Source organism: Mus pahari, chromosome 21 (assembly GCF_900095145.1).
Source record: "Mus pahari chromosome 21, PAHARI_EIJ_v1.1, whole genome shotgun sequence".
In the NCBI taxonomy this organism is placed as follows: Eukaryota; Metazoa; Chordata; class Mammalia; order Rodentia; family Muridae; genus Mus; species Mus pahari.
Genome location: NC_034610.1, coordinates 20,274,262 through 20,288,036, shown reverse-complemented (window position 1 = coordinate 20,288,036; position 13,775 = coordinate 20,274,262). Strand labels below are relative to the sequence as shown.

Below are 13,775 nucleotides of genomic sequence, written 5' to 3'. Positions count from 1 at the left end.
TTCTACTCTGCCTGCCACTCCCCCACCTCAGTTTAACCCCTCCTGCTCTGTTACTTCTTTAACCCTTTATACTCCTATGTCTGTCTTCCCTCTTTTGGAAGTCCCCCCCTCCATGGCCCCTTCATTATTTTCTGATCTCTGTGGGTATGTAAAGTAAACCCACTAGAGATTCAAAGCTGAGATGCACAAATGAGAGAAGACCTGTGATGCTTACCTTTCTGTGTCTGGATGACCTCACTCGAATGCCTGTTTCTAGTTCTACCCAGTTTCTCTGTGTAGTCCTGGCTGACTTGGAACTGCCTTTGTAGACCAGGGTGACCTGAAACTCACAAAGACCCACCTGCCTTTGCCTCCTGAGTGCTGGGATCCAAGGTGTGAACTATCACACATGACTTAATTTTATTTTTCTTAACAGTTCAATATTCCATTGTGTAGATATACCACATTTTTATTATCCATTCATCAGTTGGTGGGTGTATAGAAACCTACTATCATAGAAGGTTCATAAAATACATACATATATAAAAATACTTTAATCAAATAACCCTACAGTGGGGGTAGGGAGGATCCCTCAACCACCTGTGATATACCACATGCTAGCACCTGGTATGGGGTTACAGTGGGACCCTATGGATGCCCTGCTATGAAAATAGGCTACAAAAATATATTCTTTGTTTGTTTTTCGAGACTGGGATTAAAGGCGTGCGCCACCACGCCCGGCTCTTTTTTGAGGGAGGGTTTCTCCGTGTAGCCCTGGCTGTCCTGGAACTTAGGACCAGGCTGGGCTTGAACTCAGAGATCTGCCTGCCTCTGCCTCTCAAATGTTGGGATTAAAGATGTGTGCCACCACCCAGTGTCTCGACAAGAGAGTCACCGAGTAGGGCGTCTCGACAAGAGAGTTGTCAGCCAGGGACAGGTGCAGGGGTGGCAAGTGCCTGAGGGGGGCTGGTGGCCTCTCTGCCATCCCCTCCTTTCCATGTGTTGCCTCTCTGTTGCTGAAGCACAGATGCACTGGATAAGCAGGTGCTCCTGGTCAGCAAATGGGGCCCAGAGGCCACAGTACAGGGTTAATCCACAGATCTGGGTCTAATGTAGCGGAATGTTGACAGAGCCCCTGCTTGGCCCAGACGCTTGTGCCCTGAGTCTGAGTCACCCATTTCCTCCAGGCTTGGATTGGAGGGTGGCATGCCCTTCCTCCCACCCTACCCTGATCTGGGAGGATAAGTGAAGAGGGAACTTGTGACTGGGTAGAGAAGATCGACGACAGCTAAAGTGATCTCTCCCGGACCCTGAAGCAGAGTGGCCAAGCCACAAAAGACCTCGAGCTGCTGGAATGGACCTACCTTCCTGCTCCCAGGTTCCTGGCTTGTGTACCCCACAACTTGTTGGTCCTAGCCTAGCCCTCACCTCCAACGGGGCCCGCACTACTCCTCACTGTGTCCAAATGCTGAAACTGCTGCTGCTGCTGCTACCCCTCCTGTCCAGCCTGGTGCATGCAGCCCCTGGTGAGTTCTCCTCTGGGCCCTCCCTGTCCCTCTCCCTGTCCCTGTTCCTCTTAGCTCACAGGCCAAGGTACTAAAATGAGTCCTGTCCTATCCCCAGGTCCAGCTATGACACGAGAGGGCATTGTGGGGGGACAGGAGGCACCTGGGAACAAGTGGCCCTGGCAGGTGAGCCTGCGTGCCAATGACACCTACTGGATGCATTTCTGCGGAGGCTCCCTCATCCACCCGCAGTGGGTGCTCACCGCGGCACACTGTGTGGGACCGTGAGTCTCCCTGGGCCTGGCATGGTGGGACGAGGAGTGGGTAGGAGCGCGGGGTAGGGTGAGATCATCACATACCATCTCCGGGTTTCTGGGAGTGACACAGACTTCTTAAGTGAATATCTCTTCTCTTTAGGAATGTTGCTGACCCCGACAAGGTCAGAGTACAGCTCCGCAAGCAGTACCTCTATTACCATGACCACCTGCTGACTGTGGGCCAGATCATCACACACCCCGATTTCTACATCGTCCAGGATGGGGCAGACATTGCCCTGCTGAAACTCACAAACCCTGTGAACATTTCTGACTATGTCCACCCTGTCCCCCTGCCTCCTGCCTCAGAGACCTTCCCCTCAGGAATGTTGTGCTGGGTGACAGGCTGGGGTAACGTTGACAATGACGGTACGTAGTAGAGACAACTGAGGCTAGACAGATGAGGGGGTGGCCGCTCCCAGCCTCAGCACAGGGCTTCCCTCCAACATGTAGGATGGAAAGCTAAAGACCTAGGAAGTGGAAACGCATCAAAACATCAGGGCTTTCAGGGTCCATAAGCCAGGGGGCCCCCGTGTCATTCGAGCCCTCTAATCTCAGACACTTCATGTCTGAAGGGACCACAGAATGCTTGTATTTCGGAGATTTGATTGAGGAAGAGTCCGGTCACACTTACCAACAATGTTTCACACACGCTGGTTATAACTTCAGGGACCAGCAGCACTTCATGGGCTGTCCCCTCCCACGGGGCAAGGTTATTCCACGATCCTCGAGGGGGATTCCAAACCTAGAGAGGAAATGGGACAAAAGAGACGGAGACCATGCATGTGTGTCATAGTCTCCGTTACTCAGAGGAAATGTTCAGGCTTTATACAATTTGGAGAGGGGTTGGGGGAGTGATCAAAGGTATACAGTGAGAGAAATAATTGGGAAGAGTTATTTGCAAGTCTAATACATTTAGTGATTCATCTAGGGTCCTTGGCGCCACTGCCCTGGGACATAGGGCGGCTTGTCTAAGAGCCTATCTCAGAGTCCGGATCCTCCTAACAGTTCAAGGTGACAGCTCTGGGCAGCTCTGGAATGTGAGAAGACTCCCTCAGTCCTTGATGTCTGTTTAGGTCTTGCTGGTTCCCAGGAGTGGCCTTGCAGAGAAAGAGGGGGAAGGGCTCTTGACAAAGAACTATATGGCTCTTAGCTGCATACTGTGAAAACACCTGGGCTGCGGGATGCCCTGGGTGTAAGCTGCCTGGGCTTTCTCAGCCTGGTCTCTGACAATGGGCTGTGGTATTGTGTGGGGCTGCATTGCTCCCTTGGGAGCCTCCAGCGCCAGTTTCCCTTCTCCCTAGTGGTCTTACATAATTTCTTTTGACAACTCAGAGTAGAGCTTTAGGGATAGGGCCATGAGCAGGCGGGCCCTGGCTGCGGACCACAGAAAGGATCCAGTCTCTCTGTATACAGAGGTGGGGCAGGAGAATAGTGTCCAACCACGGCTCCACTGGAATCCTCTATCCAGCCTAGGCCAGAGCCAGCAGTACTGAGGGAGATAACTGCCTTTGCCCCTGCCTGTCACTGGCCAGACGGCTCGCTAAGGACCCTCAGGGTTGTCCTCCTTCTCTGAATAAGGTCAGAAATCCAGGTCCAGCCTTGAGGAAGAAGCCAGGTTGGTAGAGCTGAATGACATGGGCCAGGCTCAAAGAGGGACTTGTGAGCAGAACTATCCTCAGAGAACGGGGTCAGCTGAGCCCATCCCAGCCTGCCACCTGAGACCCTGCCCTCAGAATGGTCTTTCTTTCACCTACAGTAAACCTGCCGCCACCATTTCCTTTGAAGGAGGTGCAAGTTCCCATTATAGAAAACCACCTTTGTGACTTGAAGTATCACAAAGGTCTCATCACAGGTGACAATGTCCACATTGTCCGCGATGACATGCTGTGTGCTGGGAATGAAGGACATGACTCCTGCCAGGTGAACTCCAGTCCCCTCACCCTGCCACCCCCACCCAGCCTTTACAGGAGCACTGACCCCTATCCTCTCTAGGGTGACTCCGGAGGACCCCTGGTCTGCAAGGTAAAAGACACCTGGCTGCAGGCAGGCGTGGTCAGCTGGGGCGAGGGCTGCGCACAGCCCAACAGGCCTGGCATCTACACCCGGGTGACGTACTACTTGGACTGGATTCACCGCTATGTCCCCAAGGACTTCTGAGTCGCATCCAGGATGACCCCTGTTCCTCCCAGCATGCTGCTTCCTGCCCGGGGGGCATCCCTACCTTCCTCTCCTGCTCCCTACCCTGAGTCCCAATTCTTCTCCCTTCCACTCAAGTAGCTACTGTGCAGGCGCCACTCTCTGCTATGCCGCAATAAAATGCATGAAAGCAGCCATGGGTGTTACTGTGATTCTGATGTCAGCAGGGGTAAATGAAGTGCCTGGGAGAGGTGGGGTGATGTTGCTTGAGCTTTAGGGTGCCAGCCGTGGGGTTTGGCTCCTATGGTGAGGTAGATCCTCCTCACCACCCTGTCTGTCGTCATCTTAACTTCTCTCTACACAAGTTCATTCTGGGTAAGGGACACCACCCCTTTGGGATCCAGGAAATAGCAGGAAAACTTTAAGAGATAAATCTAGGGTGTGGGAGGATTGGTGAGACGGTTCAGCAGGTAAGCCTGTCACTAAGCCTGAGGACCTAGGACACGGTGGAAGAAGAGAACACAAGTTGTCCCCTAGCCTTCACACATGCAAGCCATGGTATGTGCATGAACATTTACCCCTACACACACGCGCACGTGCATGCGCGTGCACACACACACACACACACTACTATGATTGCAATAAATATTTAATTTAATAAATATTTTATTTGCAATAAAAATAAGCAAATAAACATAATCTTAAATTTTACAGATGCCAGGTGGTGGTGGTGGTGCACACCTTTAATCTCAGTACTTGAGAGGCAGATGCAGGTGGATCTCTATGAGTTCAAGGCCAGCCTGGTCTATAGAGAGAGTTCCAGGATACCCATGACTACATGGAGAAACCCTGCCTCAGAAAAATAAATAAACAAAAAAAGATACACATAGGACTCGGTAGATTGCACGGTCAGCAAAGCAGGGAGACCAGAGTTAGGTCCCCAGAACCCATGCAGAAAGAACAAGGTGTGACAACACGTGCTTGTAGCCCTAGAGAGCTGGAAACATGCAGCCTAGAGAAATGAGCGCACCCCAGGCAGAACCAGGAGCCTAGAGAAATGAGCGCACCCCAGGCAGAACCAGGACACCCCGTTTCATTGTTGGGTTGGTTTCTTTTGGCAGGGGGTGTCTTTTGGGGTGTTCATTTTTATTTTTGTTTTTTTTAAGATAGGGTTTCTCTGTGTAGTCTTGGTTGTCCTGGTTGCCCTAGCTCTGCAGACCAGGCTGACCTCAAACTCACAGAGAGCCACCTGCCCCTGCCTCCCAGGTGCTGGGATTAAAGGTGAGTCCTAACCACACAGCTGGGAAACTGAAACAAAACAAAGGAAAAAGCAAAACCAAACAAGAAAGGTAATGCTCTAAGGAATGACATCTAAGGTTGACCTCTGACCTTCACACATACATGCAGACATGTGCATACAGACAGACAGGGGTTGAGTGGGGGACGGACTGAGGACTGCAAGGCTCCCCACAAACAAACCAAGAAATGCAGCACAGCCTGCACCCCTCAGCCTTCTCCACCATCCTTCCTGCAGGCAACAAGATTAACAGTTCACATGATTGCGCCCTGGGGAATGTCCTGGAGGCTCACCTTCCCACAGACACTGCCACGCTCAGGTCAGCTCCGGTTCTGCTGTTTGAAATGCCATATGGGGGTTGCAGTCAGCTGCAGCTGTGGACCTTAGCCTGTCCCCATTTGGGCTTCTCAGGCCATTACTGTTCCTGTGCATGTAGGTGCCCTGTGCGTGTGTGTGTGTGTGTGTGTGTGTGTGTGTGTGTGTGTGTGTCAATTAGCCTAGGCAGGCTCATCAGTAGCCCTGAAAGTCCTCTGTTCCCACCTTCCCAGCCCCAGGGCCAGAAGTGTGCCTCCATGCCCAGAGTTTTTCTTGTTTTTGTTTTGTTTACATCCTGACCACGGTTTCCCTCCCTTCTCTCCTCCCAGTCCCCCCCCTGCCCTCCCCTCCTGCCTCCACTCTTCCTCCATTTCCCTTCAGAAAAGAGCAGGCCTCCCTTGGATATGAGCCACTGGCATATCAAGTCACAGACTATGCACCTCCTCTCCTATTCACGCTAAATAGGTGGAAACGCAGACATCGGAGTCGGAGATGGCCCCTGCTCCCCCATAGGGGTCCCACAAAAAAGACCAAACTACACAACTGTAACTTATGTGCAGAGGGCCCAGGTCAGGCCCATGCAGGCTCCCTGATTGGCAGTTCATCTCTGTGAGCCCCTGTGAGCCCAGGTTAGTTGATTCTGTGGTTCTTCTTGTGGTGTCCTTGACCCCTCTGGATCTTTCAGTCCTTCTTCCCGCTCTTCCACGGGATTCCTTAAGCTTCCTCTGAGGTTGGGCTGTGGGTCTCTGCATCAGTTTCCATCAGTCCCTGGCGGAAGCCTCTCAGATGACAACTGAGCTAGGCATGACTCTCCGAGTATAGCAGAATATCATTAGGAATCATTTCATTGACTTTTAAATGGTTTGCCAGTCGTCTTTGGTTCTCTCGTAGGTCTCTAGGCTATCCAGCCTGTGGTTTCTGACCCTCTGACCTAGCTAGTGTCAGGGGTGGGCTCCCTCTCAAGCTGGGTCAGCCACGGTCAGCCACTTCCACAGTGTCTGTACAACATTTACCACAGCACATCTTGCAGGCAGACAAATTGTAGGTTAAAGGTTTTGCAGCTGGGTTTGTGTCCCAATCCCTCCACTGGACAGTGGAGATGGCTGGTTCAGGCTTCATATCCATCACTGCTACAAGCCTTAGCTAGGATCACCCCATAGATTCCTGGAAGTTTCCATTGCAATAGGTTTCTAGCTGCTTCCGGAGATGTCCGCCCCACCCCCATTCTTTGCCATGAGTTCTTGGGAGCCAAATTCAAGTCCTCATAAATACATGACTCATGCTTTGCTGACTGAGCCCTGGTTGTGGTCCTATGGAGGTTGTTAATGACACGGAGCTAATGTCACACAGAACACATGCACCCTGATCTGGAAAACTGCCACGCTGCTGCCTGAACTGGACACCCAAAGGCCATGGCTCCATGCTTGCCTCGTCTGAAGGTGCATGTACCAACTGTCCCCTGTGTCTCCCAGTGGGTCTTTATTAGTTTTTCTATTTTTAATCTAGTTGCACCATGAAGCCCAAGCGACAACCATTCATGACCATGCTGCTTCTTCGTCCCGAGTGCTGGGCTGGCAGGGTCCACCACATCCAGCCCCTTGTTAGACATTTGTGCCACTTCCTCCCTTAAACCAGGACTGTGTTGAGATCCTGGGGATCCTAGGCCCTTCCTGCTGGCGGCTCCCAGTGAACCCCAGGACAAGGCCACACTGTCTCTGAAGAGGTGGTCTCTGTGTATTATTGGCCATCGCCGAGTACAAATATGAGAGAAGCTGAACTGTGGCTGTGTAATGAGGCACATGCATGCTACAGTGTGTGCAGTAGTGTTTGCCAGAATAGACGAGTATATCATTGGCCTCATCTAAAAATACCCCCCGCGTTTTAATTCAGTGCAACAACACCACCTCCCTTGCTGCTGCCGAATGGTTTGCTTCCTTTCCTGTGCTTTTAACATGGGAGGGGGCTGTACTTAGAGATAGAAGATTTCAGTTTTGTGGCAGTCATCTCTCTCTCTCTCTCTCTCTCTCTCTCTCTCTCTCTCTCTCACACACACACACACACACACACACACACACACACACACACACACACACGTAGCTCTGGCTTAGAGTAGCCAGAGAGTTACAGGAGCCTGCTGGTCACTATACAGATCCTGGTTGGTGGTTTGAATAAGAATGTCCCCATGGGCTCATTCATTGGAATGCCTAATCACAGAAAGTGATTAAGGAGTTCAGGGAGTGGAAATGCTTGGGCAGGATTAGGAGGTATGATCTTGCTCTTGGAGGGAGTGTGTTACTGGGAGTAGATTTTGAGGTTTCAAAAGCCATACCAGGCCCTGTCTGTCTGTCTGTCTGTCTGTCTGTCTGTCTGTCTCCCTCTCCATTTCTCCCTCTCTTCCTCTCTCCCTCTCCCTCCCTGTCTCTCTGTCTCTGTCTCTCTTTCTCTGTCTCTCTCTCTGTCTCTCTGTCTCTCTCTCTGTCTCTCTCTGTCTCTCTCTCTCTGTCTCTCTCTCTCTGTCTCTCTCTCTCTCTCTCNCACACACACACACACACACACACACACACACACACACACTCACTCACTCACTCTTTCTCCCTGCTGCCTGTAGCAGGATGCAAAGCCCTCAGTTCCTGCTCCAGCACCATGGTCTTCTCTGTGCAGCAATAATCATGGGCTCGCCCTCTAAAACTGTAACCACGCCCCCAATTAAATGCCTTATTTCATGAGTTGCCTTTGTCATGGTGTCTCTTCACAGCAATGGAACAGTAGCTAAGGTGTTAGGTTCCTGAGGAGGGCCAGCATTAATTCTGTACAGCCAGCCTGCCCACATAGAGAGCTCTCAGTGCACACCCTAACCACCCGCAACGTCCAGTCATGTGCAAAGGGAGCCTTCTGTCATACCCTCTCCTCCGTGACCGTCAGCTCTTTGTGAGCTGACAGTGTCCGTGTGTCGGGGAGGGCAGCTTTCTGAGAATTCAGCCACACGGTGTATGTAACAGGCTCGGAGGATGAAAGTCAGGCCCTAAAAGCATGGAGCTCTAAATGTGAGGTCCACAGCCTGGCTGAGACAGGGGCACAGGGCAGGAACCACCCTGGGCTCCCCCTCTGTGTCGCAGTCTAGTAATGATTTACAGATAGCTCAGCTTAACCCTCCTGTTTGGGGCCAAAGGGCAGCCTGAGGCAAGCAAGCAGCCTGGAGGAGGGGCAGCTCCAGCCCCTCTCTTGTATAGAGCCCCAGACACAGGAAGACCAGGGCCTTAGAGGGAATTGCCACTGTGGTTCACCACAATGACCCTGGGATACGGGAGACCCCAATAGTTAGGAAAGGGGTCACCAAGACCAGACTGTGACCTCCCTCTGCCCTTCCATCTGGACAAAGACCACACATGTCCTTGGTTGATGGGAGAAGTCAGAGATGCACAGGTGGAATTTCTCCAGGAACAGCAGACCTGGGATCCAGGGTGTCCAGAGCTATGCAGGGAACTGGGTGACAAAGTGAATAGGGGACCAGGTCCCTCAGACCAGAGGCAACTGCTCCTCCTGTGGGGACCTGTATGGCTTCAGTGTTCAAGACTCAGAAGATCTGTCCATGAAGGACACCCCTCAAGCTAGGTGACAATAGAGTCCTGGACCAGGTGGGATGGCCTCTGAGCTGGTCCCTGCATTCTGGGCTGTAGACTTCCTGTGAAGACAGGTGGAGGTAACAGCTCTTCCTTGCCAAATGCAGCAGGATGGAGATGCTGTCAGTAGACCTTACCTCCTCCCTCATCCCTCATCCCAATTTACAGCAGATACGAGGCCCAGGACTGTCCAAGTTGGTCTTGTCACGACAATAGACAGACTCCTTCTGGCCCAGACCTAGAAATGGCCGATCCCTCAGACCTTTCAGCTCCCCTCTGTTCCTGTCATTCATTTGTTCATGTCTACCCTCCCATTCTGTGCAACAAGATCAGTCCTCCATAGAACATCTAAATGTTTAGAATATTTGGATGCAAGGCATATATTATGTAGCACTCAGGAAGCAATTTTTAAAAAAGTAAAAAACATTTGCACATTCGCCAAAAAGATATGCAAATAGACAATATAGACATGTGGCGAAATGTATACCATTAGCCCTGACAAAAATGCTAATTAGAGTCAGGGAGAACAGAACGGTAAGTGCCGCCCAGCTGGTAGAGTGCTTATCTGACATGCGGGAGGCACTGGGTTGGGGTCCCTGTCCAGAATAAGCTGAGTGTGATAGTGTTGATTTTATCCTGACAGAATCGCCCGAGAGAAGGGCCTCTAAGCCTCCAGTGAGGAATTAGCTTAAATTACACTGATTTAGGTGGGAAGAAGCATCAAGAAGAAGCATCTACTGTCCAGGGCACCATTCCTGGCTGGGCTCCTGAACTCTATAAATGAGGAAAGAGAGCTGAGCTGCATTCATTCATAGCTCTCTGTTCCTAGACCATTTCCATTACATGATTACTTACCTCATGCCCCTGCCCCTATGCCTTCCCCACAGTGATGAGTGTAGCTTGAACTGGGAGCTACAACAAACACTTTCACCCTTAAGTTTATTTTGCCAAGATGTTTTGTCAAAGCAACAGTAAAAATGAAACTAAGAGACCTGGCGTGGTGATGCACATCTGTAATCGTACCACTTAGAAGATGAAAGCGAGAAGTTCAGGAGTTCAAGGTTTACCTGGGTTACAGGAACCTCTGTCTGGAAGGAAGGAGAGAAGGGAGGGAGAAAGAGAAGGAAAGAAGGAAGAAAGAAAAACAGAAAGACAGACAGGAAGAAAGGAAGTTAGAAAGACAGAAATATAGACAGAAAGACAGACAGCAGAAAGAGAAAGAAAGAAGAAAAGAAAGAAAGAGAGAGAGAGAGAGAGAGAAGGAAGGAAGAAAGAAAGTTAGAAAAACAGAAAGACAGACAGGAAGGAAGGAAGGAAGGAAGGAAGGAAGGAAGGAAGGAAGGAAGGAAGGAAGGAAGGAAAAAAGGAAGGGAGGAAGGGGGGAGGGAGGGACAGAGTGAGGGGAGAGAGAGAAAGAACCCAGAACTAGCCATGGTGACGTAGTGTTTCTAAGACTAGAACTCTAGAGGCTGAGGCAGGAGGATCATTGCAAGTTTGAAGCCATCCTGATCTATGTGTGTGTGTGGGGGGGGGGGACTATCACAATTAAAACTCAGAAAGAAACTCCGCACCCCAGCCCATCCCCACCTAGAGTTCCTGAAGCTAAGGAGGGGTTGGTAGACACCAAGAAATGATTAGGAGCCCAGTCCTATCCACAGCCAACAGGACATAATCACAGCCCCGAATCTGAAAGCCTTGTGTCCTTTAAACATTCTGTGTGAGTCCACAGTCACAGTTGTGCTCCTCCAAGAGAAAACATGTGTTCACACAAAACACAAACTGTTAAAAGCAGCGTTGCTCCCAAAAGCCCTAATTAGAAACAGTCCAAATGTCCGTTAACTTGTATGCAGATGAGCGAATCCTGTGGATTCCTTCCACAGACAATATTAGCCACAAGGAAGGAACCATAGCACCACGTAAAAAAAAAAAAAAAAAAAAAAAAACCATACATGCTCAGAAACAGAGCAGAGGAGACCCTGGTCTGGAGGCACAGGCTTGCCACAGGCATCAGGAGAGGCTAATGCGGAAGGACTGCCTGTGAGTTCAAAGGCGGCCTTGCCAACCTAACAATACTGACTCAAAAAGGACTGGGAATGTAGCCTCGTGGTGGAGGTTTTCTCCTTGTACATGCAGAACTCTAGGACAGACAGGACATTGAATACATCCCCAAGAAGCTGTCTGGCTTCCTGTGGGATTCTGAGGGTTTTGCAGCTACATCTGTGTTACAAAACTCTTAACCTGTGTGGTCCCATAGGACTGTGGGTGCTGGGAGCCTTGCCATGCGTGTAACCTGTCACGACCTGTTTTCCTGTAGAAGTTACCAGGCCCTCAGATCCTGCTTCCCACTGCATCTTATCCCAGACTCTGCAGGCGAATACAGGCGGGGCTGTCCACCTTCATTCGGCCAGCAGCCCTTAACATAGCAAATAAAAGCCTATGAAAAGAGTGAACAGTCTCCAAAAAACCTTGGCATGGAAATTTGAGGCCAGCCTGAGCCACATAGACCTCTCTCCTCCAAAAGAAATAAAATTAAAAAGGACCCTGAAGAATGGGAAAGGCTGCTTTCTGCCTGCTGAACACAGTCCCTGCACCAGGAGGTGTTGGGCTTCCTTGCACACCTACCTGTCCGCACACCTGAATCGCAGTTCTCTCTTCCCATCCTGCAGCGCCACCTGGAGGCTGCGTATGTGAACAGCAAAGAGCGTTTCCAAGGATTTCCTCTTAGCTGCCCACTGGAAGCTCCTCCAGCCCTTTGCTTTCCGCAATTGCCTGACACACTTTCTTTTGCTGTTCTTCTCCTTAAAGCCATCTCCAGGCCACACATAGCCAGAGACAGACGTGCTCTTCCCCACAAGGTGATCCAGAAAGCAATGCCTGTCCCTTCTCAGGATTTGATGTCTCTAAGCTCTAAGGCCAGAGCAGGCTTTAGGGCTGCAGACAGTGCTAGTGGAATGGCATACACAGTTGCTCAGGACTGGCTATATCTGGGGAATGTGGAGGAAGCAAGGGAGATGTATGCCCAGGTCCTGGCCCAGTGGGAGCCAATCCTGAGAGGCTAAGTTAAGTATACAGCACCTACCTGTGCGTGGGAACAGCGTGAGTCCCAAGGTCCCAGGATGGGTCAGAGTACTCAGAGCCTTCAGGGGAACCTTGTAAGCCTAGTATCAGGGTATAAAATTCCCGGCTCTGGGGCTCGTGCACAGTGGCAAGATTAGGAGGGACTGTGAGGAATCTCGGCCTGAGAGAAAGCCTAATGTGAAAGGTGAATGGACCATAAAGATGGGACAGCAGGGGCAGGAGAGATGGCTCAGTGGTTAAGAGCACTGTCTGCTCTTCCAAAGGTCCTGAGTTCAAATTCCAGCAACCACATGGTGGCTCACAACCATCTGTAATAAGATCTGATGTCCTCTTCTGGTGTGTCTAAAGACAGCTACAGTGTACTTACATATAATAATAAATAAATCTTTTTAAGAGAGAAAGAGAGGTAGGAGAGAGAACAGACTGTGGGTGGCGGCAGCAACACATCTTTAAATCCTAGCACTCAGAAAACAGGGGCAGGTGCATCTCTGTGGATTTAAGGCTAGTCTGACCTAAATAGTAAGCTCCAGGCTAGCTTAGGCTACATAGTGAGACCCCATCTCAACAAACAACACTAAACAAGACCGGGAATGGCAAGGAGGAAGAAACAAGTCCTTTCAGACAGGGGATGCCCATCTGGACAGCTGCATGGAGCACAGGCAGGAAGTAAGTTCAGGGTTGGGCCCTTTACACTTTTGAAGGGACCCAGCAAAGTGTAATGAGTGACTGGAGGACTCACTCAGGAGAAACCATTTCCTGGTCTCTATGCCCATTGCAAGCCCAGGGTACCCTATCTCTATGAGGTCACCTGAGGCCCCTCATTGGTGATCCTACTGTTGCTGTTAGGCAACAAGACCTAGAGATAGGATACCTGGCCACCCTGATAGAGGCAGGACCAGGCCACCATGAGTGAGCACATCCAGTGATAGGATCAGAGAGAACCAGGGACCACGTGAATTGGGTCAGGTGGCCGTTAGCTCGGGAGCCACAACCTAGCCAGTGAGAGGTCCTATCGAACCTCGGGGTTCAGGGATGCCGTTGGGGAAAGGATGTGGTTGCCCAGGACTGGTGTTGCAAGAGGGAGAGCTGGGAAGGGACACCAGCACTTAGGTACCACTGTTTGAGACTAAAATGAACAGAGCTCTTGGGGTTGAACTACAGCTGATAAGAGACACAGACAAGGTTTTTCCAGTGTTCCCAGACACATCCCAGCCTGTGTATGAAGGAAACATGGATTAGTGATGAACCAGCTCCTGGGGTAGGCACAGTACTTTCCCAAGACCGGAAAAGTCCTCCCCTTCAGTTCTGGGTGGTCCAGGGGAAATCCTGATCGTCCACATAGACGCTCTTGTGTGATGTTGGCTGGTTCCCAGAATCCTCAGGTTGAAGTTGAGGGAGCAGGAATAATCAAGGGCCCTGATGATCCAGGCACCCCTGACTATCATTGGCTGAGCCTTGAGCAGATGGGAAGTTGGCCTGGGAGTTAGGGCTGGAGCAGGATGTCCCTAGGATTGAGAAGGAGTTAGGG

At 50.8% G+C, this 13,775-nt stretch overlaps 1 protein-coding gene across 1 annotated transcript; it reads left to right on the top strand.

Moving 5' to 3' along the window:
- Positions 1-1,249: 1,249 nt before the first annotated feature.
- Positions 1,250-4,130, top strand: LOC110338270 (tryptase). The gene is made up of 5 exons (XM_021221561.1): positions 1,250-1,505; positions 1,603-1,768; positions 1,902-2,167; positions 3,558-3,721; positions 3,794-4,130. The coding sequence occupies exons 1-5, from the start codon at positions 1,334-1,336 to the stop codon at positions 3,956-3,958; spliced, it is 933 nt and encodes a 310-aa protein (XP_021077220.1). The 5' UTR covers positions 1,250-1,333; the 3' UTR covers positions 3,959-4,130.
- Positions 4,131-13,775: the final 9,645 nt, after the last annotated feature.

Bases quoted from the DNA above. Each gene is read 5' to 3' on its own strand.
- LOC110338270 (XM_021221561.1), top strand. From the start codon at position 1,334: ATGGACCTACCTTCCTGCTCCCAGGTTCCTGGCTTGTGTACCCCACAA. The intron at 1,769-1,901 runs GTGAGTCTCCCT...TCTTCTCTTTAG, and splicing joins GCGGCACACTGTGTGGGACC to GAATGTTGCTGACCCCGACA. The intron at 2,168-3,557 runs GTACGTAGTAGA...TTTCACCTACAG, and splicing joins GGGTAACGTTGACAATGACG to TAAACCTGCCGCCACCATTT.